General features: G+C 33.7%; 1 protein-coding gene across 8 annotated transcripts in view; it reads left to right on the top strand.

Annotated features, from left to right (window-relative positions):
* The window catches only part of LOC110673711 (protein FORGETTER 1), a 56,572-nt gene extending 31,802 nt beyond the window's left edge, over nucleotides 1–24,770 (top strand). For 2 of the 8 annotated variants that reach the window (XM_021836874.2, XM_021836873.2), the window contains exons 18-32: nucleotides 33–130; nucleotides 214–349; nucleotides 795–901; nucleotides 3,798–3,893; nucleotides 4,023–4,110; nucleotides 4,208–4,328; nucleotides 4,547–4,646; nucleotides 4,736–4,859; nucleotides 4,922–4,999; nucleotides 5,086–5,204; nucleotides 9,544–9,597; nucleotides 9,677–9,779; nucleotides 23,446–23,574; nucleotides 24,112–24,223; nucleotides 24,416–24,770. In XM_021836874.2, the coding sequence (XP_021692566.2) occupies nucleotides 33–130; nucleotides 214–349; nucleotides 795–901; nucleotides 3,798–3,893; nucleotides 4,023–4,110; nucleotides 4,208–4,328; nucleotides 4,547–4,646; nucleotides 4,736–4,859; nucleotides 4,922–4,999; nucleotides 5,086–5,204; nucleotides 9,544–9,597; nucleotides 9,677–9,779; nucleotides 23,446–23,574; nucleotides 24,112–24,223; nucleotides 24,416–24,447 (1,497 nt within the window). In that variant the 3' untranslated portion in view covers nucleotides 24,448–24,770. The other 6 variants (XM_021836870.2, XM_021836869.2, XM_021836872.2 and 3 more) reach the window with 5 other exon arrangements.
* Nucleotides 24,771–26,606: the final 1,836 nt, after the last annotated feature.

Raw genomic sequence — 26,606 nt, 5'->3', positions numbered from 1 at the left:
TCCTGTTGACCATGCATATAATGCTTCTGCAGCTTGGAGGCCCTGATAAAGTTGCAGAAATGACTGGGAGGAGAGGTATGCTTGTAAGGGCCTCTAATGGAAAAGGTGTAACTTATCAGGCACGGAACACGTGAGTTTTTGTAACTTTGTCTCACTTTTTATTTAATTTTATTTTTCTTAGATGAGTTCTGCTATTTTGTTATATTGCTTTAGAAAGGATGTCACCATGGAAATGGTCAACATGCATGAGAAGCAGCTATTTATGGACGGTAAGAAATTGGTTGCTATCATTTCTGAGGCTGGATCAGCTGGTGTATCACTGCAGGCGGACAGAAGAGCAGTCAATCAGGTATACCTATAAATGTAGATTATCTCAAAAAGAAAAAAAAAAAGAAAAAAAAAAAAAGAAAAAAGGTAATACCTATTAATGTAGATGTGACCATTCAAAAAATGGTAATATAGATCATCGGTTTCTCCAAAACTCAATATTATTGATCAATCAAGAATTCTAAACTAGATTCTGCCTCATGCCAAATCTGGTTGGTTTTCTACATGAATACTTTAGCTTCATTTAGGTTGGTATAGGGGTGTCAGAATCTCAACCATATGCTAAGAATAAATAAATAAATAAATTCTTAAGTAATTTTTCTTTTCTTGAATCACCCAACTTTTAGGGATTTATTGTCTGCATGGCGGGCATTGTTTCTTTTCTATGTGGTTCTGCTACATGCAATCTGTATCCACTTTGTTCCCCATCCATTTCTTATTGTGCCACTTCTCATTTCTGCAAACAGAAAAGAAGAGTTCATTTGACACTAGAACTTCCTTGGAGTGCTGACCGGGCAATTCAACAGTTTGGAAGAACTCATCGATCAAATCAAGCTTCTGCACCAGAATATAGGTAGGCTAAACTATATATGTGCAACTTGTGTGCATTCATATTTTCTGTAATGTCTGAGTGATCAACTAATGGGTAAAGTACTTTGGCTTAGTTTTGATTCATTGCAGGATACTTTGATATTAGCACAATGCATGTGCATACACTCATGCACACACACACATACCCGTCAGGATTCACTTAACATTTTGTTGCACTTTCTTAATTTTTTGTGATTTATATTTTTGTGAACTGACTGTTAGATTTATTCTTCTGGACATGTAGATCGTGCATGCCCAACTTCAAGGCATTTCAATAAATAAAGATTTGTCAAAAAATAATTCTAAAAACTGAATATTTTATTCAATATAGTTCAGAGCCAAAATGCAGCATCACTTATTTATAACTGATTGATGTGAAATTTGGCATGGCATGTTAATTGTACATGGATCAAATAGTAAATCCAACAGTTATTTTGTGGAAATATTCATCATGGAAAAAGTTATGGAACAGTGTAAGTTACTGTGTAATTTACACTTGATTATGAGGTGCAGTTTCAATCTTTATTAGATAATGTTATCATGCATTTTTGGGTTTCACTGATTTTATTGTCATGCAAAAATCAATGAGATTCACTTCATCACATTTGCACAATTTCTTTGATGGTGCTGGTTTTTGATTTTTTTTTTTCTTGATGTATTTAACCTTCTGAAATGTGATTAAAATGGTTATATCTACCATATGTATATGCTGAATTCCATTAGTTCTCTGTTTGGAAGTACAATTTTTTTTAAAGAATTTTCTAATGTTTTAAGTGCTTTGATAAATTGTTCAATAATATTTTTCTGATCAAAGGAAAAATTAACTCATTTTCAAGGAAAATAATTATCTTTTTCAAAGCATTCATTCTTTGGACACCTACAAATGCACAAAGTTATGTGCCTAGCAGATATTGACGTAGGCATACGCCTGAAACTTAACCTTCTATTGCCTACTGCAATTGAACATGCCATTTTGTCATTGTCCATTACCAGGCTTTAGCAACTACAGCAATTCATCATTTTTTCTTCAAGAGAAGAATGTGAGTTCTTATAGGTCTAAAATTTCTCATGGTCTATCCTCAAAAAGAAAAAAAAAAATTATGGTCTTTATTTAAAGAAAATTACTTTTTCCAAGGTCTTCATATTCGGCTCGGTCTTTGTACCTGTTAATGCAGAGGATCACTAGTTTAAGGTTTGATGGGGATTGAACTGGGGTTTAACCGGATATATAAAAATAAATGTTAAAGAGGTCAGGTCTTGTTAGAAATGGAGGTAGCGAAAGTTGCAGAAGATGGATTTTGCCTCTTTCAGTGGGTTCCTCTCTTGCCATAGTGGGGAAGAGTATTTCTCCCTCAAAACCTTTCCAATCCACACTAAAAAAAAAAAAATCATTAAATTCCCCCTGAGAACCATAACAAATTTCCTTTTAAACTCTCCATTTTTTTTATTGCACAAATCAATGAGGAAAGAAAGATAGGACTCGAGGAATAAGGTGATAGAAGAGAAAAGTCTGTATTGTGAAAGAGGAGCGCCTCCCCTCTCCCACACTCTTTGTCTATTCCAAAGAAAGAAACCAAGTTCCCCTGTTTCTAGAAATCTCCAGGTCTTATTTTCTCTTTTCTTCTTCTTCTTCTTCTTCTTCTTCTTCTTCTTCTTATTATTATTATTTTCCTTTGAGCCATATGTTGCAGCACTGGACTCATTAGTCCTTTCTGTTATTGTGACCTAATTTTTTTTTTTTATACCTTTATGTTATTGTCTTCAATTTTTGATTGAATTTTGGGACCTGGGTAATGAATATGATGTCCAAGTCACAATAAAATTTCCAAAGGCACCAGCTATGCTTTGTATTTATTTGCACCTCTATCTAATTCTAGAAATTTACTAGATTAGGCTTCTGTTTTGGTAATTGCATATTTAACAACAATTTTGATTTTGAAGGTTTTACCTTCTTTGGTTTTTAATCTTTTGGTAACCCTTTTAGTCATTGGCTATGAGATGGCTGGAATCTCTTTTATTCTTTTTTTTTTTTTTCTTTTATCATAGTATTACAACTTTCTTGTGCTCTTTTATGTCTTGTAATTTCTAAGGCTTTTAGATAAACATAGTCACATTTGAATACATTAATTTTTTCTTTAAATAATTTGAAATTTTTAATTGAAAATTTGGATTTTTTAAAATAGTAATACTTTACGATAGAAAAATTAAAATAAAATTTTTATGGTATTGAAAATAAAATTTGGATGCGTTTGCCTTTGATATACTTTGTGTATGATAAATTGAATAAATATTTTTTATTGTTAGAAGGGATGTGATAGAAATATAGAAAGATGATAAATAAAAGTATTTGAACAAAAGTTCCATTTTCCAAAGTTTAGATGTGATGGAGAAGTGCTATCCTTCAATGAAAGCAAACCTAGGTTCGTTCTTCACCTTTGACAAAAGGTTCAAACTTATTTTTTCAAGGGTGACATGCAACATCATCCAATCCTACTGGTCTCTTCTATTCAAACCCAACTGAGTTGAGTGGTTATCTGACCTGTTCATATGGATTGAAGCTGGTTTTCATATAGAGAGGGTTTAATGTGCGGACCGAACTTGTCTTTAGTCTGGTTTCTAGTTAGTCTGGTTCGGTCGGTCCGGTTCCAGTCTGGGTTTGATGATGCTTTCCCCCCCTCTATTGCACTCCAAACGTCAAAAATAGCTTTCATTGTTGCAATAAAAGAACATAAAATAGTTCATTTTTTTTAGAAAATGTTTTGTTTAGAAAATATTATTTACACATGCAATCTTTTGTCAAAGCTAAGCTTAAATTTGCATTCTAATTGCATAGTCATATGGTTAAACTTGTTGAATCAAAATATATTATGCTTTTGCAGGCTACTGTTTACAAACCTTGGTGGTGAACGCCGATTTGCATCTATAGTTGCCAAGAGATTAGAATCTCTAGGAGCGTTAACACAGGGAGACCGCAGGTAAGCGACTCTTTTGACTAGGAATTGTGGTTTGCAATGAGCTTTAGGAACACAAATCGTAAAATTACTGTTGGGTGGCTTTGAGTTCTACTTGGTTATGCATCCCTCCAAATGTTAAATGCATTGCAGGGCTGGACCATCTTTGAGTGCTTATAACTATGATAGTGCTTATGGGAAAAAGGCTTTGATGGTGATGTATAGAGGAATAATGGAGCAGGTTTAATCATCTTTTCTAATACCTCTCTTCATATTGATATTACTGGGAAAATGAAGTACTAGATATTTGAGGAAATAACTAAAGTTAGAGTTTTCAGGATACCCTACCTGTTGTGCCTCCTGGATGTTCTTCTGAAAAGCCAGAGACAGTTCATGATTTTATTATTAAGGCAAAAGCTGCTCTTGTTGCCGTTGGAATAGTTAGAGATTCTATTATTGGTACTTCTCTTTTTATGGAATTTTTCTTACTACTGTAGAGTCGAATCACTCTCAGATTTTGGTGTCCTTTTTCTTTTTTTGCTGCTCTAGTCATTGTTAAATAAGCTTGTGATTTTTTTCCCTGTGACTTTGATTTGTGATGCAGTTTTTGTTACATTATTTTTGTGAGCATTTTTTTTTCAATCATGGTCATTAACTTTCAAGTTCCCTTAATATAGGTAATGGAAAGTTATCTGGCCGCATAATTGATTCAGACATGCATGATGTTGGACGTTTTCTCAACCGGCTCTTAGGACTACCGCCTGATATTCAAAATAGGTTTCTGTCTCTTAGTTGATTAAAGGAGCGATATATTTGTTTCAACATTAATTAACATTATTATGCAAAATATTTTTATCAATGTACAGGTTGTTTGAGTTGTTTGTTAGCATCTTAGATCTTCTTATTCAGAATGCACGAATTGAAGGCAATCTAGATTCAGGAATAGTTGATATGAAAGCTAACATTATTGAACTGCAAGGAACTCCAAAGGTATGCTCTCTTGCTATTCTTGTTGGATTCCATCAGTTATGTTGATTGTCATTACTGTGCAGACTGTTCATGTTGATCAAATGTCTGGGGCGTCAACAGTTCTGTTTACTTTTACTCTGGATCGTGGAATCACATGGGAGGTAAATGCCATCTTTATGTATTTTTTTTTTTTTAAGTTTTCTTCTGAAAAATGAAAAAAAAAATTGTACATTTTCATTAATGCTAGTCTGCAAGTGCCATACTTGAGGAGAAGCAAAAGGATCACCTCGGATCTTCTAACGATGGATTCTATGAATCTAAGAGGGAATGGTTGGGAAGACGTCACTTTGTTTTAGCATTTGAAAGGTATTGTTGAACTTTTTTGATGTATTTGTATACTCATAATTGCATGTCAGTATATATATTATATATATGTGTGTGCGTATATATATTAGAAAGTTCTATATATAGGTGAGCGTTCAGTCGATTCAGTTCCAAACCAAATTGGCAAAACCAGAAAACTGAATTACCTTTTATTGCCAACTGAATTGAACCGATCAATGGGGTAGAACTGAAGTGAACCAAATTGAAATTCTCGGTTTGGTTCGGTCCATCTGTTTTATTCCCATTCCACCACCAACAAACAAAACTCAAGAAATACAACAAGCCAACAGTTAATTCATAGAAACAAAAGTCATAGTTATGGACAACATTGAAGTGTAGACCTCATCAAAACAGGAATTTGCAAATAGATTCAACCAAACAACTAGATTGATAAAAAAAAAAAATTACTAGGGCATGCAGTGCACGCAAACAAATATCCAAATTACAATATTTTGCTGCCCAAAATTAAGATTAACAGATCAAGAATCAGTGGAATTAAATGCAACCAAAAAATATATGAATCAAAAAACAAAAAGTAAATGATTAAATATTAATTGGGATGAGACTATGAAGGATGAAGACAGGGAGGCATGACAGGGGGCGAGGTGAGGCAGTGAGGGCTTACCATCTTTCCATCTTTGAGGGTTTCCATATTGAGGCTTCATAGAGGGTAAAAGCCATGACAGAAGGCTACAATTGTGAGGCTTTGTCAAGGTTGGCTCCATTGACGTTGAAGCTTCATTAAGCTTTGTTGAGGATGGAATCAAGAATAAGAAGGTAGGGAACGAAGGCAAGGCAGAGAGTTTTGATTTTGGATGAATCAAGAAGGTTTCTAACTGAAAGGCATGAAACTGAAAGGAAGGTTTGCCTTTTATACCAATGCCAAAACGACTGTGGATTAAAGGGAGGGTAAATTTTAGTCAGTTCGATTGGTTTGGTTACTTAGATAGAACTAACCGAAGCAAACCTAATAATTGTTTTTCACTAAAATTTATAGCCAAACTAAATCATTTGACTTAAAAACTGAACCAAAACTGCGAATTTAATCGGTTTGGTTTTTCGGTTATAATTGAAAACTGCTTAGCCCTAGTTTATGGAATAATTGTGATGGTCCCAATTAAATTGTTACTGCCTTTATCAAAGCATGGATTGCAAGGATGGACAAGGTCCCAATTGGGAGAACAAAGTGCAAGGGACAGTTGAGTTTTTCTTCATTGTTCAAGTTGCTAAAGATGTCGAATTTGTGCCAACTCTAGATGGAAGTTAGGAGATGGCCTTTTTTATTCTAAATTCATAAATAGTAAGTTTGAAGGATGTTTTCAATTGTTTTCATTACTATGTCCAAATTGGAAGGATAATTGACATGAATCGAGAGCTGGTTTCCAATGCTAAAGATGTTGTTTAAGATGATAAGAATTTTGTACTATAAAATTTCAAATATCAAGGATGATTTCTCTCCAACCACAGGAGAATGAAACCAATGGGAAGAAGCTCAAAGAAAAATATTTTAATTATTGGTAGATTTAATATAGGGCTTGTTAAGGATGTTATATAGTACATCTTATGTCCTTTTTGAGTCTTATTTATGTCTATTCAAATAAATTTTCTTTTTATTCATTAAAGCTTAAGGGTGTGTTTATAATTTCGTGCTTTACTGGATAGGATGGTTGGATTTTTATAGTTCTTGAATTTTATATTTTGAGTCCATATTAGTTTAGAATAGCATTAATCCTTTTAAAATTGCTCACTATTAGTCCTATATGCTATGTCAATCTTTTTATTTTTTAAATTAAGTTCTAACACTTAAATATTTTTTTACTTTTTTTCTAAATTTACATGAAAAGACCTTCAATAATTCATCAAAATCATTTAAAACATAGGAAGAGGTAATGGGTTTTGATATGGATAAAGAATCAAATGAGGACTCTTATGCTACAAAACAGAAGAAGCCATATGATTAATCAAATAGCATGCAGTAAGAAAATTGTCCCCCAAAAACGAGGTACATGATGGTAAATGAGCAAAGTGTAGGCTGTTTCAGTTTGATGTTTATTCTTACGCTTAGCTACTCTTGTTGAGGAGTTTGGTGCAAGTGGACTAATGAATGATTCCTTGAGAAGATATAAAGGTTTGAAAGGGAAGAGGAAAATATTCTTGTGTATTACCCCTACCCGTTAATAGAAACACCAAATTAAGTATGTATCTCAACACAAATTTTTTGAAAGATACAAAATAATTAATAATGATTTTTTATTAAAAATAATCAAGTGTAGCGAGAATAGTCATCAATAAAGATAACGAAATAATTAAAATCCAAAGTTGAACTGGCTTGACTTTGACCCCATATTTCTGAATGAACAATGTAAAAATGGATGTAACTTGATTATTAATTTGTTTGTGAAAAGAAGAATGAGTTTGTCTGCCAAGTTGACATGACTCAATTTAAAGAGGATAGTTTCTAGAGTTTGGAGATATTTGGGTGACATGGGGACTATGAAGTAGATCAGGAGAAGCACCAGAAGCAAAGTTAATTGGGGACTTTGGGCTAGAGAGATGATACAATGTTTGTGATTCATAGCTTATGCCAACCATCTTTCCTATATCTTGGTCCTGAACTAGAACAGAGTTAGAAAAGAGGTTGCAAAATGATTTAGGTGTGTGGTTAATTTACTAATAGATGTCAAAGTATATGAACATTTGGATGCAAATAAAACTAAATTTAAAGATAAGGAAGAGGGTGAGTCTATTCCTTTAACTACAGTTTTTGATCCATTATCTAGGGTAACATCAGAAAAGATTGAAGAAGAATCAAGAATGGAGAAAAGATTTTGATTACTGGAGATGTGATCGGAGGCTTCAAAGTTGAGAATTCATGCCTTAGTAGATGAATATTGTGTTAAATAAGCAGATGAATTTATCATGTTGGACTACAAAGGCAATAGATGAGAATGCTGTTTGTTGTTTTGCTTCTTGGTATTATAGATACTCATCGTAATCAGTTCCAATCAGAGTAACAAAATACAGTGAAGTAGCACCTTTTCTGACCCCTTTTTTTTTTTTTTTTTTAAATAGCTCACTATAATTTTTTTTTTTTAGATGAGCTCACTATAAATTGAAATAGAGAAACAAAGAGATAAGCTACTGTAAGAAAGAAGTGGCTACCAAGACTTTTACTGAGAAATCACATCTGAAGGGAGAGATGTTTTCTGGAGTGAATTTGGTTCTGATGTGGCAGCTGCACAGAACCTATAGTCACTGTTCAAAAAAAAAAAAAAGAATGAATCATGATGGAAGAGAAGACCTAAGGGATTTGTTGTAGCTGGGTCTAGTCACCAGTTTTGGATGAGGCTGCTGAAGCTATTCCCGGCGAGAAAGGAGGGTTGGAGTATTGCTCACACAGTGGCGTGTGTGATGGAGGCAGGGAGCTTGTGGCGGTATATGGCAGCTTTTCTTGCAACATATCTGTGCAGGGAGTTCGATCAGCGGGCAGCACTCCTGATGGTGAGGGAGGTGTAGCAGTCTGACCTGCAGACACCTATGAACTAGAAATGGCAGTCCTGTTTCTGAAAAGAAGAAAAAAAAAAAAAAACAGACTAAAAAAGAGCAAAGGAAAATCAGGCCTTTTTAGGCTCTAATACTGTGATAAAATATAAGAGAAAGAAGAGAATTTTAGAGAAAGTTACATGATCATTCACTCAAGCTACTGGGATTATATAATGTTTAAAAATGAATAGAAAAGGAAAGATAATGGGCATATTTACAGGCTTAATTTTGCTCAAAATCTCAGCCTTAATCTAAGGTATAACCCTAGCTTACAGAACAACATATATATCTCAACAGTAAGAATGGAAACAAGAAATATTAGAAATTAATATTTTGTATGGATTAGCAAGCAAAAGCTTTTTTCTTTCTAATGCTACCTAAGCATTCTATGTAAGCTCTTAACACATGCCTCGTAGTCATCTAGAATTATAGCAGAAAACGAACATAGCCAAAATCCATAAAATAATAGATTATTGCTAAGCCTAAGTCCCACCATAAAATAATAGATTATTGCTAAGCCTAAATCCCAAATTTGTTGTAAATTTGTAATTAATTTAAGACATTTTTGAAACTTGATTTATGCAAGAGGCTACTGTTTATTTGCCGTCTTTTTATTACTAGAGTTATTGGCTATTTCTTTATTCTATTCTGGATTCATCATTTACATGTTTGCTTATTTGTTTGTCAATGAAATATTTAAATGTTGCTGGTCATTAGATGTTTACTTTATTATTATTTCTTCTGTTGCATTTTTTTTTAACTTTATGTTCTGTTTCAGTCCTGCTTCTGGCATGTTTAAGATTGTCAGGCCTGCTGTTGGGGAATCAGTGAGGTATCAAATATTACCAGGCTTAATCAAGTTTGCATTGGACCTATTCTGTTTACTGATCCCTTATTTATTTTTTCTTCAGGGAAATGCCTTTGTCTGAGTTAAGAAACAAATATAGAAAATTATCTTCTATTGAGAAAGCTCGTAGTGGCTGGGAAGATGAGTATGAAGTTTCATCTAAACAGGTACTGTGGGTAGACTATAAGTTTAAAGGGCAAATTTTTCCCAATTCATTGAACTTTAACTAGTACCTAAATCCCGTTAAATTTCAATTTCTATTTAAAATCACTGATTGTTATTTTTGTGATGATAAAAATCATTGAGACATAATTCCAATCAAATTGAAATACAAAGTAAAACATGGTGATCGTATTTGACTTTCTTTTAGTATATTTTGTATTCTTAGCTCATCTCTCCCACTCTCTTTATTTGCTTTTGTAGAAAGAGATGATTCTCCTTAATTTCAATTAGTCTGTATATGGGTATATATATACAATTGATTCCTATAATTGTGTTCTACTAATTATGAAGAAATTCTAAATAAGAAATCCTAAATAGGAATACAGAATACAAAATATACAGAGAAATAATATAGTGATTGACTTTCCATAACACTCCCCCTCAAGTTGGAGCATAGATGTTAATCATGCATAACTTGTTACAAATGTAGTCAATCCTAGCTCCATTCAGAGCTTTTGTGAAAATATCTCCTAACTGCTATCCAGTTTTGATGTGTCCTGTTGAGATGATCTGTTGAATTTTTTCACGAATAAAGTGACAATTAATCTCAATATGTTTGGTCCGCTCATGAAACACTGGATTAGAAGCAATATGGAGAGCAATTTGATTATCACACCACAATTTCGTAGGCAGGGAGGTCTTAAAACCTGTCTCATCTAATTGATTATCCACATTACCTCACATACTGATTGTGCCATGGCTCTGTATTCGGATTCAGTACTAGATCGAGAAACTACACTTTGCTTCTTGTTTCTCCAAGACACCAAATTTCCTCCAACAAAAACGCAATATCCAGTAGTTGACGTCCTATCAACTTTAGATCCAGCCCTGTCGGCATCTGAAAAACATTCAACATTCAAATGCCCATGATTACTATATTACAAACCTCTTCCTGGAACGCCCTTCAGATAACACAATATTTGTCCCAAGGCTTCCCAATGAGCAACAGTTGGGGAAGACATAAATTGACTTACCACACTAACGGCATAAGCAATGTCAGGACGAGTAACTGTAAGGTAGTTCAATTTTCCTACCAATCTCCTGTATCTCTCTGGATCTTCAAATAACTCGCTATCCCTTGCTAACAGTTGTAAATTTGGAGTCATTGGTACACTACAAGGCTTTAGCACCTAATTTTCCTGTCTCTGTCAATAGATCGAGGACATATTTTCTTTGAGACAATAAAATACCCTTATTACTTCTCATAACTTCAATACCCAAGAAATACTTTAACAATCCCATGTCTTTGGTCTGAAACTGGGTTTGGAGGAAGGTTTTAAGAGATGAAATACTTGCAGAGTCACTCTCAGTGATGACAATGTCATTCACATAGACTACCAGGAGAATTAGACCAGCCTCAGATTGCCTGTAAAATACTGAGTGATCACACTTACTCTTTTGCATACCAAATTTCTGTACTACTTCACTGAATCTTCCAAATCAGGCTATAGGACTTTGTTTCAAATCATAAAGAGACTTTCGAAGCCTACAAACTTTACCCAACTCCCCTTGAGCAACAAACCCAGGTGGTTGCTCCATATACACCTCCTCCTAAAGATCACAATGAAGAAAAATATTCTTGATATCCAATTGGTGCAGGGACCTATCATATGTAGCTGCTAAAGAGATAAACAAGCGAACAGAAGTAAGTTTGGCTACAGGAGAAAAAGTGTCAGAGAAATCAACCCCATATGTCTGAGCATATCCTTTTGCTATAAGGCGTGCTTTTAAACTAGCCACAGAACCATCAGGATTTACCTTTACTGTAAATACCTATTTGCAACCAATAACTTTCTTACCAGTGGGCAAAGGCAACAGTTCTCATGAACCATTAGCATCTAAAGTCTCCATTTCTTCTTTCATAGCAGCACACTAGCCAGGATGAGATAGTGCTTCACCAACAGTATTAGGGATAGGAACAGAGTCTAAAGAAGTAACAAAACACTAAGAACAAGAAGACAATTAATTATAAGAAACAAAAGAAGAGATAGGGTAAGTACATGAATGTTTACCTTTACGAAGAGCAATGGGTAAGTGTAGATCAGAATCATGATCAGTATGAGGTACAGAATCTCCCAATGAAGTAGCTGGTGGAGGATCTAAGTCAGGAATCTCCAATCTCCTGGAATAAACATGAACAATGGGAGGTCGAGTAGGTCTAGAGACAGAAGGAACAGGCTGTGGGAGAGGACTAGACATTGGTTGGACAGTTTATATTAAGAGATTATCCTCCTCCCCCTGTCTCTCATACACAGATGATTAAGGAAAAAATTGGAGTGAACTCAAAAAATTGTGACATCTGTAGAAACAAGATAACGATTAAGAGAAGGAGAGAAACAGCGGTACACTTTTTGGAGCCGGGAGTACCCAAGGAAGACACATTTGGGAGACTTTAGATCACGCTTGTAGAAAGAGATGATTCTCCTTAATTTCAATTAATCTGTACATGGGTATATATATACAATTGATTCTTATAATTGTGTTCTACTAATTAGGAAGAAATTCTAAATAAGAAATCCTAAATAGGAATACAGAATACAGAATATACAGAGAAATAATATAGTAATTGACTTTACGTAACAGTTTTCTTTCTTATCTGTCCACGTGTAAAAGATGTGAAAATAAAAAAGAAAAAATATAATCGTAATCTTTTCACCGCTTGTTTCCCAGTCCACTGTCTCATACTCGATTATTTTTTATTATAATCGTAATCTTTTCACTGCTTGTTTCCCAGTCTACTCTCGCATACTTGATTATTTTTTGTCCACGTCTTATTCAAGGCTTTTAAACCTGGCCCAGTCATTGAACCGGTAAATGCAAATGGCGTAGGGTATGGTTTCCAATAGCGGCCGTTATGTAACGTAATAGCCGTTATTTAAAGATCTTTGAAGGTTCCATTACCCCGTTATATATAGACAAATTCTGAGTTGTAGGTGTAACGGTTGTTAACATTGTTATGTAACAGTAACTGCTGTTATTTACTGTTTAGTAGCGGTAATAGCCGTTGCCTCAATTATGCATCTGCCACAAATCACATGCAATCAATGTTTTTTCTTTTCTTTTCATTGTTTGGTTGGTCTAGCCTTCCACAGCTGTTGCTTCTTTCATATTCTCTTAAAATTTTGGCCAAAAATTTCTCTTTCCTTCTACAAATCTATCCCTTGTTATTTTCTAAGCTAAGATTATCATTAAATACTTATAATTTCCAAATCTACTTCTTGCAGAAGTTGAGTTATTTGCTACTTTTTGCTATTTCTTTTCATTATGTGCTCTGATATATATATATATATTGATATTTGTTGAAAATTATTGTTGATGTTAGATTTGTTGTTAAATTTATAATTTGAAGGATTAGTTTGCCCGAAATAAGGTTAGCTTTATACTGTATCTATATAATTATTTAGCTATAAATTATTTAATGCTAATGATGTCTAAAAATGATAGATTTAATGTCTTAATTTGATGTTTTTGTATTTATCATATAGTTGTCTATCTTAGTTTTACTTATATCTATTAATATTTAGTCATTTTATGAACTTTGAAAATTTTTCAAAAATTGTTGCGTACTGTTTCCATTACCCGCGAATGCGACCGTAGCTGCGATTTAAAACCATGTTTAAGGGTATAAGGTTCAACTAGAGTCGGACTAATGTTTAACCGGTATATTATTATAATATTTTTTTATTGTAATTAATACTTTTATATATTTTATATATTAAAATAAATTTAACTAAATTTTATTATGTAAATATTTTTTAGAAAATAGTTTAATTTTTTTAATTAAAATTTTAAATAATAATATTGAATTATTTATAATAAAGAAATACTTCAAATTAAAATTTTTATAATAATAAAAAATTTATACATACAAATGAAAATAAATATTAATATATTAAAATTATGTAAAAGAATAAGTGTAATAACTTTTTTTATACTTAATATTGTATAAAAGATAATAAAAGAAAAAATAATTTAATAATTCAATTTGACACACTAATTAAATAGATTATTAACACTATTAATTATTTAAATTGAAAGTGTGTTATTAATTATTTTAATATTATATAATTTACTTTAATAGTTTAGTTGATATATATATATATATATATATATATATATATATATATATATATATATATATATATATGTTATTGTAAGATGGTATCAAAGTGAGCCTCTAGTCCACACGGTGATCAACTCATAGAGGCATTCAGTTGTGTCAGGCTTGAATCCTGGTGGTGGCACTTTATTTTTTATTTTTTTGGGTGGAGTGAACTAGCTGGTTCGAATTGGAATTCTCGTTTCAAAACGGTCAGGTTTCCAGTTCGCCAGTTACGAGGTTGGTTCACACCAGTTCATTCCGGTTTATTGAAGACTAATGTTTAAGAGTCAAATAGGAGCGGACCAGCTTCTGGTCCCTGATTAATCTTTTCATACTAGCCGGCTTCAGAACCGTGGTCTTATAGCTGTAGACAGAAGTGACAGAAGAGTTTATGAACTATTGATGTTTGGATTTTGTCTTCTCTTAGGCTAAAAAGTTAGTGTTTACTGTAGGATGTGCAACTATGTGCAGTTCTTGGTTCTCTTAATCGAATGAACAAGAACTGACACCGTAGGAATTGACTCATACCAAACTAAATTTATAGTATTATTTTGGTATGATTATGGCTCTTAATCAATAACCGAATTGAGAACCGTGACTGATCATATTGAAGCCAAAACTGATTACATATATATTTTATTATACAATTAGGCATGTAATGTATATAAACATTTATAATAATGGACTATGTATATCGTAATACTATGTCTCATTCCTCTAGTGTTTTTTTAACTACATATTGTCATAAATGCATCAAATTAATCAAAATTATATTCGTAAAGGCTTCAATTAGTATATCATAATAAAATATCAAATATTTTGAAACATTGGTTATAACAGACAATATACATCCTAATACTATCTCTCATTTCTCTTGTTTTTCTTAGTGCCTTGTAATTGTGAATGCATTATATTCAACTCAACTCAACTCAACTCAACTCAACTAAGCTTTTATCCCAAAAATTTGGGGTCGGCTATATGGATTCACCTTCTCCACTCTAAACGATTTTTGGTTAAATCCTCAGAAATTTGTAATTCTTCTAAGTCATGTTGTACTACTCTCCTCCAAATCAATTTAGGTCTACCCCTTTTTTCTTTCTATCCTCTAATCTAATGTGCTCCTCCGTATGTCTACGCTTTACATTACCAAACCACCTCAATCTCCCTTCTCTCAACTTATCTTCAATTGGTACCACTCCTACTTTTTCTCTAATACTCACATTACGGACTTTATCTAGTCTGGTATGGCCACTCATTCACCTTAACATTCTCATCTCTGCAATTTTTATCTTAGACGCATACGACTCCTTCAATGCCCAACAATCACTACCATATAACATAGTCGGCCGTATGACTGTACGGTAAAATTTTCCTTTCAACTTACTAGGGATCTTGCGATCACATAAAACTCCCGTGGCACGTCTCTACTTCAACCATCCGGCTTTAATCCTATGATTAACATCCTTCTCACATCCCCCATCTACTTGAAGGACTGAGCTGAGATATTTAAAGTGATTACTTTGGGACAGTATCACTCCATCCAAACTAACTCCTTCCCTATCACCAGTTTGGCCTTCACTGAACTTGCAATGCATGTATTCTATTCTGTCTTCGTTCTACTTAACTTAAAGCCCTTTGACTCTAGAGTACTTCTCCAAAGCTCTAGCTTTCTATTAATTCCTTCTCGCGTCTCATTTATCAGAACAATATCATCCGTAAACATCATGCACCAAGGAATACTCTCTTGTATATGTTTCGTCAATTCATCTAAAACTAATGTAAAAAGGTAAGGGCTTATAGCTGATCCTTGGTGTAATTCAATTGAGATCGGAAGATCTCTTATGTCCCCTCCCACTGTGCGCACAATAGTAGTTGCTCCTTCATACATATCTTTCAACACTTGTATGTACCTCATAGATACCATTTTTTATTCTAACACACTCCATAGGACATCTCTTGGAGCACTATCATAAGCCTTCTCTAAATCAATAAAAACCATGTGTAGATCTTTCTTCACATCTCTATATTTCTCCATCAAACTTCTAATGAGAAAGATCGCTTCCATGGTTGAACGACCGGGCATGAAGCCAAATTGAATGAGGGAGATAGAAGTATCATGACGTAGTCGATGCTCCACAACTCTCTCCCACAACTTCATAGTTTAATTCCCCTATAGTTCGAGCAACTCTGTATGTCTCCCTTATTTTTAAAAATAGGTACTAAAATACTCCTCCTCTATTCATCAGACATTTTCTTTGAGTTTAGAATCTTATTAAATAATTTAGTTAACCATGCCACTGCCATATCTCCCAAACACTTTTACACTTCAATTGGTATTACATCGGGTCCACAGGCTTTAATCACTTTCATTCTCTTAAGTGCTTCCTTTACTTCTAAAGATCTAATCCTTCTAGTATAATTCACATTCTTTTCTATCGTTCTATAGTCTATATTCACGCTATTACCATTTTGACTATTATTAAAGATATCATTAAAATAATTTCTCTATCTTTTTTTAATGTCCTCATCTTTCACCAACACTTTTCCTTCTTTATCCTTAATGCACCTAACTTGATTGAGATCTTGACATTTTCTATTTCTTCTCCTTGCTAATCTATAAATATCTTTTTACCCTTCTTTAGTTTCAAGTTTCTCATATAATTGCCTTTTTTGCCTCTTTCTTTGCTATCTTGTACTGTTCATATGCTTCATTATTATCACATTTAGGTAATTTCTTATACCATTCCCTTTTTCTCTTCACTGCCTTCTATACTTCCTCATTCCACCACCATCTCTGTTTTGAGGGTGGTCCATGTTCTTTACACTCTTCAAGTAGTTTTCTAGCTACTTCTCTAATCTTTGATACCATCTGTATCCACATATCATTGGCCTCCATATTCAGCTTCCATGCTTCGGACTCGAGAAGCTCATTTTTGAACTTCACTTGCTTTACTCCTTTGAACTCCCACCACTTTGTTTGAGCTACACTATTTTTTCTGACCTTACTTAAATTATTCTTAAACTTGACATCCAAGATCACTAACCGATGTTGACTTGTTAAAGCCTCTCTTGGAATGACCTTGCAATCCTTGCATAGAGCTCTATTTGTCTTCCTGGTTAAGAGGAAGTCGATTTGGCTTCTATGTTGTCAACTTTTGAAAGTCACTAAATGTGATTCTCTTTTTATAAATTAGTTATTTGCTAGTATTAGGTCGTATGCCATAACAAAATCTAGGATGCTTTTTTCCTCCTCATTTCGACTGCCAAAACCAAAACCCCCATGAACATTCTCATAGCCTTGCCTATCACTTCCTACATATCCATTCAAATCTCCACCAATGAAAATATTCTCTTCATTCCGTATGCTTTGCATAAAATCATCCATATCTTCTCAAAACCTTTGTTTACTCTCACTATCTAGTCCTATTTGTGGGGCATAAGCACTAACTACATTTATTGTTTTTCCTTCTAGTACTAGTTTTACTAGTATAATTCTATCTCCTACTCTTTTCATAGCTATTACAGCGTTTTTCAATGTCCTGTCTATGATTATGCCCACTCTGTTCTTATTTCTCTCATTTCCGGTAAACCACAGTTTGTACCCTGAATTATCCACTTCTTTGCTTTTCTCTCCTACCTATTTAGTCTCATGAATACAAGCAATATTCACCCTTCTCCTTTCCAAGGTATCCACAAGCTCCATTAATTTTCATGTAAGTGATCCAACATTCCAAGTACCAACTATGATCCTCCTCCTATCCTGTTCCTTCCTAATTGGTCTCCTTTTATGATATATTCTATTGTTTTCTATGTCTATCTTGTATTCTGTTCCACTATCTGTTCTACTATTTATCATATGGACTAACTTCTTTACCCACACCCGTCCACGATGTGGGAACCCTTGCTCACTTAACACCACACCCGGGCGCCGGCATGGCATGGCATGGCACGTCGCTTTCGGTTAACACCCTACACTCTTGCATATTTCTCATTACATCCAGGCTCCGATGTAGCGCGTCATTAGTAGAGGACGCCTCAACGTTTATATCATTTGAATCCATATCATAAGGTGTGACGAAATTTTTACGCTGGTTGTCACCTACCGCAACCCTCCTCCTTTATCCGGGCTTGGGAGTGGCTAAGCGCAAACTACTTAGGAGGAGTTTAAATGCATTATATTAATTTAAAAAATATTTTTTTACAAAGTTGTATATATACTTAAAAGGTTCTATTTATATTTATAGTATATCATAATAAGATGCCTAATATTATTGGTCGCAATGCTTGAACATGTGTTTAATAGTTATATGATTAGATAAATCTTATAATTTTCTTTTATGTTAATACTTCCTGCCTTGTGAAGGAGGAAATAACTCAATTAAATGGAACAAAAAGGAAATTCGAATTAAGAGAAAGAAAACAAGTAAATTAAACTGAAACAAATAGGAAATAAGTAAAAATTAAATAAGAACACTCAAGACACAAGGATTGAATGCTGCCAGATTTAACTCTTTTTGATGTTTTCTGGTTTTAACTTGAAACAAAGCAAAAAAAAAGGATAAAAGAAAATCTTTTTGTGGTTTTGATGTTTATGAACTGAAATTAAGAATAAAATAAAAAAGATAAAAGGATAAGTAGAAGAGAAAAATTCTTTGATAAGTTCAGAACATTACAAAGAACCCAATCTTCAAAGGTAGACGCCACACAAGGAATTTTGTGATAAGTCAAGTAATTTGCCACAATCAAACTAGATTGATGAGAATTAAAATGTGGTAGCACTTATGCCAAGCTTTTCTCTTCATTCTCTGAAGTGTCTGAAATCTCTTAATTGTATTTGAAGCATTACATAGGTGAGCCTATTTATAGACAAAGACAAGGGACTAAAGAGAAAAATTACAAAGAAACTAATTAGGAAATAAAGAAATACAGATCTGGAATAAATCCCAATAGAAATAGGAAAAGAAAAGTAAAAGATTCCTAATTAATAAAGTGCTAGCTAAGATCTTTTGAGATAATAATAATCTCTCAAGATTGTGTTTTGAGTTGACTAGTCAAAATTCGTCTATATTGTTGCTGGCCATAATCTTTGAAGATCTTGGAGAATATTTTGTGATTAAATATGCCAAATTGACTCCCAACTCATATAGGAACATAAAAGGCATCATAAACACTAAAATCTCTTCAATATGGGCTTCCAAAAGTGAATAAATAATAGTATATTATGGACCCACGAATTTTGAAGAATAAATATTCACTATAAGTCTACCGAACACATGCCCCAATAGTATGCTCCATTTGGGCCTCATTTTCTTAACTCCAAATAGGTTTAACTCTTTTGCTTTCACTAAGCCCATGCAATCATAATGAAAGAGTTTCCCATGTTCTTTCTACCTTACATGCTTGTGATAAACAAGCTTTAAGGTTCTAAAATTGATGAAAATTCTTGACCCCCTTGTAGGTACATCATATTTCCCTTCTTGAAAAGGATTTATCCTCAAATCCTCGCCAAGAACATTAAGAACAAGAACTGAAAGGTCCACTCTTTTTAATGCTCGGTTCATCATTTGTTTGGACATAAAATGATCTCTTTGGGGTAGAGTAATAAAAGTGTCGAACACTTTTGGTACCTTGAATTGCACCTCTTCGAACCTGCAATTTGACAAAGATAATGAAACTTCATTGGGAATTGTTAGTGATAAAGACATTAATTCCTCATGTTCATCATCTTGCATAATGGGACCTAAGGATAGCAATTCTACCTCATCAGCATACACAACAATTTCTTCCACAACGTTATTTTGCTCCTTCTCTGTCAAGAGTACTTCATGCTTATTCTCAAATTCTTCTTGAATAAGGTGCAAGCTTGTCCCCTCTTTGAGATTGGAATTTGATGATGTAGAAGCTGAATTGGTATTATGTATACGTTTCTATTCTGCCTCATATGTAAGTTGAATTAATTCATCAAAAGAATTAAACTATTGCAATTCAACTATTCTTGCAATGTCATCCCTCAAACCTGTAAGAAATCTCGCAATTGTTTGTTGTTAAGGCTCTTGACAATCATAGCATTCAACCAACTCCATCAAATATTCTTCTACACACTTGTCACCTTGTTTCTATTTGAACAGCCTAGTCATACTCTCCGAAGCATGAATGATGTTGTGAAGTTGTGACAAAAATCTTCATAACCTGTTGCAAAGATTTTTTTATATATATATAAAACACTCAATTCACACACTCGCTCACGTGTTTTGCACTCTCAAGAACACGAAGTGCTACCATCTAAGCTCTAATGCCAAACTAATGTGCCTTGTTGAGGGAGAAAATAACTCAATTAAATGGAACAAAAAGGAAATTCGAATTAAGAGAAAGAAAACAAGTAAACTAAACTGAAACAAATAGAAAATAAGTAAAATAAGCAAGAACACTCAAAACACAAGGAATGGATTGTAGCATATTTAACTCTTTTTGGTGTTTTTTGGTTTTAACTTGAAACAAAGTAAAAAGAAAGGATAAAAAAAATCTTTTTGTAGTTTTGATGTTTATGAACTGAAACTAAGAACAAAATAAGAAAGATAAAAGGATAAGTAGAAGAGATAAATTCTTTGATAAGTTTAGAACGTCGCAAAGAACTCAATCTTCAAAGGTAAATGTCACACAAGGAATCTTGTGATAAGTCAAGTAATTCATCACAATCAAACTAGATTGATAAGAATTGAAATTTGGTAGCACTTCTGCCAAGCTTTTCTCTTCATTCTCTGAAGTGTCTAGAATCTCTTAATTGTATTTGAAGCAGTACATAGGTGAGCCTATTTATGGGCAAAGATAAGGAACTAAAGAGAAAAATTACAAAGAAACTAATTGGGAAATAAAAAAATACAGATCTGGAATAAATCCTAATAGAAATAGGAAAAGAAAAGTAAAAGATTCATAATTAATAAAGTGCTACCTAAGATCTTCCAAGATAGTAATAATCTCCCAAAATTATATTCTGAGTTGACAAGTCAAAATTCGCCCATATTGTTGCTGTTCATAATCTTTGAAGATTTTAGAGAATATTTGGTGGTCAAATATGCCAAATTGACTCTCAATCCATATAGGAACATAAAAGGCATCAGAAACACTAAAATCCCTTCAATATGGGCTTCCAAAAGTGAATAAATAATAACATATTATGGACTCACGAATTTTGAAGAATAAATGCCCATTACAAGTCAGCCGAATACATGCCCCCAATAGTATGCTCCATTTGGGCCTAATTTTCTTAACTTCAAATAAGCTTAACTCTTTTGCTTTCACTAAGCCCATGCAATCATAATGAAAGAGTTTCCCATGTTCTTTCTACCTTACATGCTTGTGATGAACATGCTTCAAGGTTCTAAAATTGATGAAAATTCTTGACCCCCTTGTAGACACATTAAAGACTTAAAGTAAGTGGTTTTTGATAAGATAAAGTAGTTTTGATGTCAGTAACCAAAGACCCAAACCAAGAACCAATTGATCGAAATCAATGTCTTTGGTTCGGTTTGGTTTTGGGGATTTTCCAAAGTCTGAAGCAAATCGAACTATGCCTGCCTCTAGTTTAATAGTTGATTTCTTTCTTGTTCTTTTTCTTATATGTGCTTGCATAAAATTTATAGTTTAAAATTGAATTTGGGTAAAGGAAGGTGTTGAATTTTCTTTTTTCTAATGAAAACAGCCCAAATAATTTCTATTTTTTTCCATTTTGACTAAACATTTTAATTGTCAAATTTAGGTTGATTTGAATGCTTACGTAGTGTTTGGTTACTTGCTAACAAGCTTTTCACTGATTTAATACCAAAAAAGTAAAGCACTACTTGCTTTTCTGTTTCCTACTCACACGAGCCCATATCCTTGCTTTTCTATCAATCTCTAATTCTACTCTTCCCCCCCAATCTGATATTATGGTGCCAATATAGACCGAAATGCCATTATGATCTAATTCTGACCGGTAATAGATACCGGGACTCTGCAATATTTGATTGATCACAATTCTGTATATTCCATTTATTATAAAAGTTCCCAGGGAATTCATTAGAGGAATGTTTCCAATAAAAATTGTTTGTTCTTGCATATCCCTACTGGTTTTCCAAATTAATCTTGCGGATACATATAATTCAGAAGAATATGTAATTGATTCATATACAGCATCTTTTTCTTTTATCAAGGGTTCTACTAATTGATATGTTTCCACAAATAATTGAAATTCAATTTCTTGATCTGTATCTTCAATTTTTAGAAACTTATAAAGTTCTTCTGTTAAGCCCTGATCAATGAACCTACAAATTTAGACTGGTATAGAAATGAGAATGTAATTAAGAAATTAACATGCGTACCCAGTGGCCTTTATATAGGCGCTGATATCGATCCTTACTAGGATTAGGAGTTAGTACTAGGATAGGATTTTGAGTCCACTTCATTTGGGAGTTCTATGGGTGTTAAGACTGTAACCACGGCGAGGATCACTAGACCCTTATCTTTTAGTGGACGTTCCTAGTAACTGGGATGTGATGGGCGATCATTGTTAGTCGGTCAACTGAGTGATCGTCTGAGCTACGCATAGTAGCTTGGGCTTTGACTGGGTTCCATTCATTGGTACTGCACATGAGTACCATTTTGGAAGGTTGTAGTATTAGAAAGGTGGGGAAAGAGGGAAGCAAAAAACAGAAATATGTTATTTCTTTTTAAGAAAATCCAATTGGTAAATAAAATATTGTTTATTTATATTATTATTATTATTTTCAATCTTGACCATCTAAGACAATTGAAATTAATCATTTACATTAGGCCAAAATTGACAGAAAAATTGGAAGGTTTGGTTGAAATTTTAAAAAGTGTGCAAACCTTTGGATTTTTTTGGTCATTAGACCTCTATTTTATTCTTTTTAATTCTTTAATTAATGTGTGTTTCTATGCATCTATGTGTCAATAGGAATTAGGTTACTAGTAAAATAAATGATTTGAAACTTCAATGTGCTAACTTAAGAGCTTATTACCTTCTGTGGCTGTCATGGAAGATCTTTTGTTTGTCATATCTGCGCTAATATTCCTTAGGGGCAAAGGATGTAATGAAGTGATTTTCTTAGTCCAATGGTGGAAGAATCTATTTAGCAAGTGTGCCAGTGGCTTAGACTGAATCAGAAGAAATGCTATACCTGTGATTAATCTTTAAATTATATAGCTAGTTTGGTCTGACCAAGAGTGCCCTTAAAATGTGGGAAAACAGGATCATACCAAAATGAAAGAGTTAACTTGATTATTATTCAACTTTGTCATCATTTTGGTCTGTGTTTGCTCTCCTTGCTTACTGAATCAGCGACAATTGATGTGTAAAATTTGGATAAATTCAATTAATAGATTTGGAATAAGTCCCTTTCTTGAGCCGACTAGTCCCTCAATTTGTTTGTAATTGCATGAGTGTATTTGGCTGACCCTTCATTGTCTTGTAAATTGTTCTAACTTATTGTTAATTTCAATTTCACCTGCAGTGCATGCATGGGCCCAATTGTAAACTTGGCAATTTCTGTACTGTTGGCAGAAGACTACAGGAAGTGAGTGTTTTGGGAGGCCTCATTGTTCCAATCTGGGGCACTATTGAGAAGGCCCTATCTAAGCAGGTAAAACGGGGTTGGTTAATCAATCATTAATTGATTTTTTTTGCCCACAAACATGCTTAAAATTCACATTTTTTGGTAGCATATCAAGATTTTAATTTTTTTTTTCTCTCATTTTCTTGAAAACCAAATAAGTTATTTGTTTGTGGAGATTGGGATTTTAAATCTAAAAGGACTTGGGTGTAAATTTATGATTTTTTTTTTTTTTTGGGTTAAAAAAGAAAGGGGAAAATTAAATCTCTTTTAGGGGAAAAAAAAGGAAATTGAGAAAGAAAGAGAAGAAATCACAGAGGGATAAAATGGAGGATAATAGTGATACTATTATTGGGGTAAAATGGTTCATTTCAATTTTCTACCTTGTAAATCCATCCGAATGCACGTAGCTGAAGTAAGTATTATCTCTTTTAATGTGTACTTCTGGAAAAGGATGCTAATGCAATTATACATGTTGAAAATTGCATAAAAAGCTTGATTGAGTAGAACTTCTCTATATTGTTTGGTTGATGGTAAAAGCTAAAACTATATAAACTTTCTTGACAGGCTCGTCAAAGCCATAAGCGAATTCGTGTTGTGCGATTAGAAACCACCACAGATAACCAGCGGATAGTGGGTTTGCTTGTCCCAAATTCAGCAGTGGAAACTGTGCTTCAAGGTGTCTTTCTCTCACCCTCATGCACGCCTCCATGCATAACATAGTTTTAATAATCATCTTTCGTCATTTTGTCACATTACTTTTTGTGCCACTGGCACCAAGAGGTGAAAAAAATAAAAATTACTCTTACATGATCAATTATGCTCAGGATATTTACACAGGTCTAATTACAGCTTGGCACCATGGTTGCAGATCTAGCATGGGTTCAAGATATTGATGATTGACAAGTAGTCATTAGATTGATAGACACCATAAGAAGTTGCAATTGTGCAGATACAAGCTTGAGCCTCATGCGGAAGGAAGATAAAAAGTGTTATATTCTGCACCATCCAATGAAATTGTGCAATCTCATTTTTTGTTTTTTTATTTTCATTTTTTTGGCTCCATTTTTTGGCTTATATATAATTTTGTATATTTCTAACATCTCTGCATATTGCAGAAGATGGACTATAATAGGTTACCAAGATATATTGTTCATAGCTCTTGGGCTAGTTTGTACAATTCATTGAAAAACTGAGTAAAATTACAGTTAAAACTTAAATTTAAATTGCTTACTGACCAATTGAGGTGCAAATGCATTGTGTGTGTTTTACTTAATAGTAGGGGGGGTGTAAATGGGTCGGTTCAGACGGGTTTAATGTATTTTGCTAAACTAAATTGAAAAAGTTGATTTTAATAGTATTTAAATCAAAACTAATAAATTAAATTACAAAAAAAATATATGTTTAGTTTTCACATTAATTAGGTTGGGTTTGGTTTGGGTGGTTTTTACTTGTTTTAGTACTTTTTAAACTATTATAATTTAACTCTTATTCAATCTTTTTTATATACATATTATCATATATTAATTGAAAAATAAAATATTAATGTAAGATGTATTATTCAGTAAAAATAAATAAGAGTAAAAAATAAAATAATATATATATATATATATATTCAGTTTGGGTTTGATTTTAACTATGTCAATTTAAAACTCAAATTGAAATTTTGGTTTATAATTATTTTTAAACAACCATTAAATTAAGTTTGGATTTATTCGAGTTGGTTGGGATGGTTGGTTTGGCTGTTTCTTTGTATACCCTTAGTTAATAGGCTATGGAGTTGTATTGTTCATAGCTCTTGGGCTAGTTTGTGCAAATCATTGAAAAGCCGGGTAAAATTATAGTTAAAACTTAAATTTAAATTGTTTTATGATAAGTTGAGGTATAGATGTGTTGCGTGTGAGTTAATAGTAGGGGTGTATATGGGTCGGTTTTAGCGAGTTCAATGTATTTTGTTAAACTAAGCTGAAAAAGTCGATTTTGATAGTATTCAAATTAAAATCAATAAATTAAATTATAAAATCGCATATGTTCAGTTTTGTAACAACCTGTCTCTTCGAGATGACAGTGGCCATGTAGAGAACACTGTTGTAAAGGGTTAAGCGTTGCTTGAGGTCTAAGGCATGGGGCACGAATGAACTGAATCATACATTGAAATGTGGGAAAATAATCACTAGAGACGCCTTTTAATTGAATGGCCTGGAGAATCGAAAGAACTCCAGGGTTAAGCGTGCTCGCTTGAAAGAAATCTTAGGATGGGTGACTTCCTGGGAAGTTCTCAATTCTATTTATAGGACAAAACCGTGAGGCTTAGGATGAGATGGGCCAAAGCGGACAATTTCTCTAGTGGTTGGAGTAGGGGCGTTATAGATGGTATCAGAGTCGGATTCTCTCAAGTAGATGTGTGGTTCAAGGACGAATCAAGCAGAAGCTGGTGGGCCTGTAACAACCCGCCTCTTCGGGATGGCAGTAGCCACGTAGAGAACGTTGCGATAAAGGGCTGGACGTTGCTTGAGGTCCAAGGCAGGGGCAGGAATGAAGCCAAATCATATATTGAAATGGGGGAAACTAATCACTAGAAGCGCTTTTTAGTGAAATGGCCTGGAGAATTGGAAGAACTCCAGGGTTAAGCGTGCTCGCTTGAGAGCTGGACCGTCTCTAGTAGATGTGTGGTTCGAGGACAAACCAGGTGAAAGTTGATGGGCTTGTAACAACCCGCCTCTTCGGGATGGCAGTGGCCACGTAAAGAACTCTGCGGTAAAGAGCTAGGCTTTGCTTTAGGTCCAAGGTAGGGGGTAGGAATAAGCCAAATCATACATTGACATGGGGGGAAACTAATTACTAGAGGTGCCTTTGAAGAACTCTAGGGTTAAGCGTGCTCGCTTAAAAGAAATAGTATGATGGGTGACCTCCTGGGAAGTTCTTTATTCCACCTATGGGATAAAACCGTAAGGCTCAGGATGAGATGGCCCAAAGTAAATAATTCCTCTAGTGGTTGGAGTAGGGGCATTACAAGTTTTCACATTAATTGGGTTGGATTCAATTTGGGTGATTTTTACTTA

This window comes from Hevea brasiliensis, chromosome 11 (assembly GCF_030052815.1).
Source record: "Hevea brasiliensis isolate MT/VB/25A 57/8 chromosome 11, ASM3005281v1, whole genome shotgun sequence".
Classification (NCBI taxonomy): Eukaryota; Viridiplantae; Streptophyta; class Magnoliopsida; order Malpighiales; family Euphorbiaceae; genus Hevea; species Hevea brasiliensis.
The sequence above is the reverse complement of the archived record's forward strand: the minus strand, read 5'-3'. Positions and strand labels throughout refer to the sequence as shown.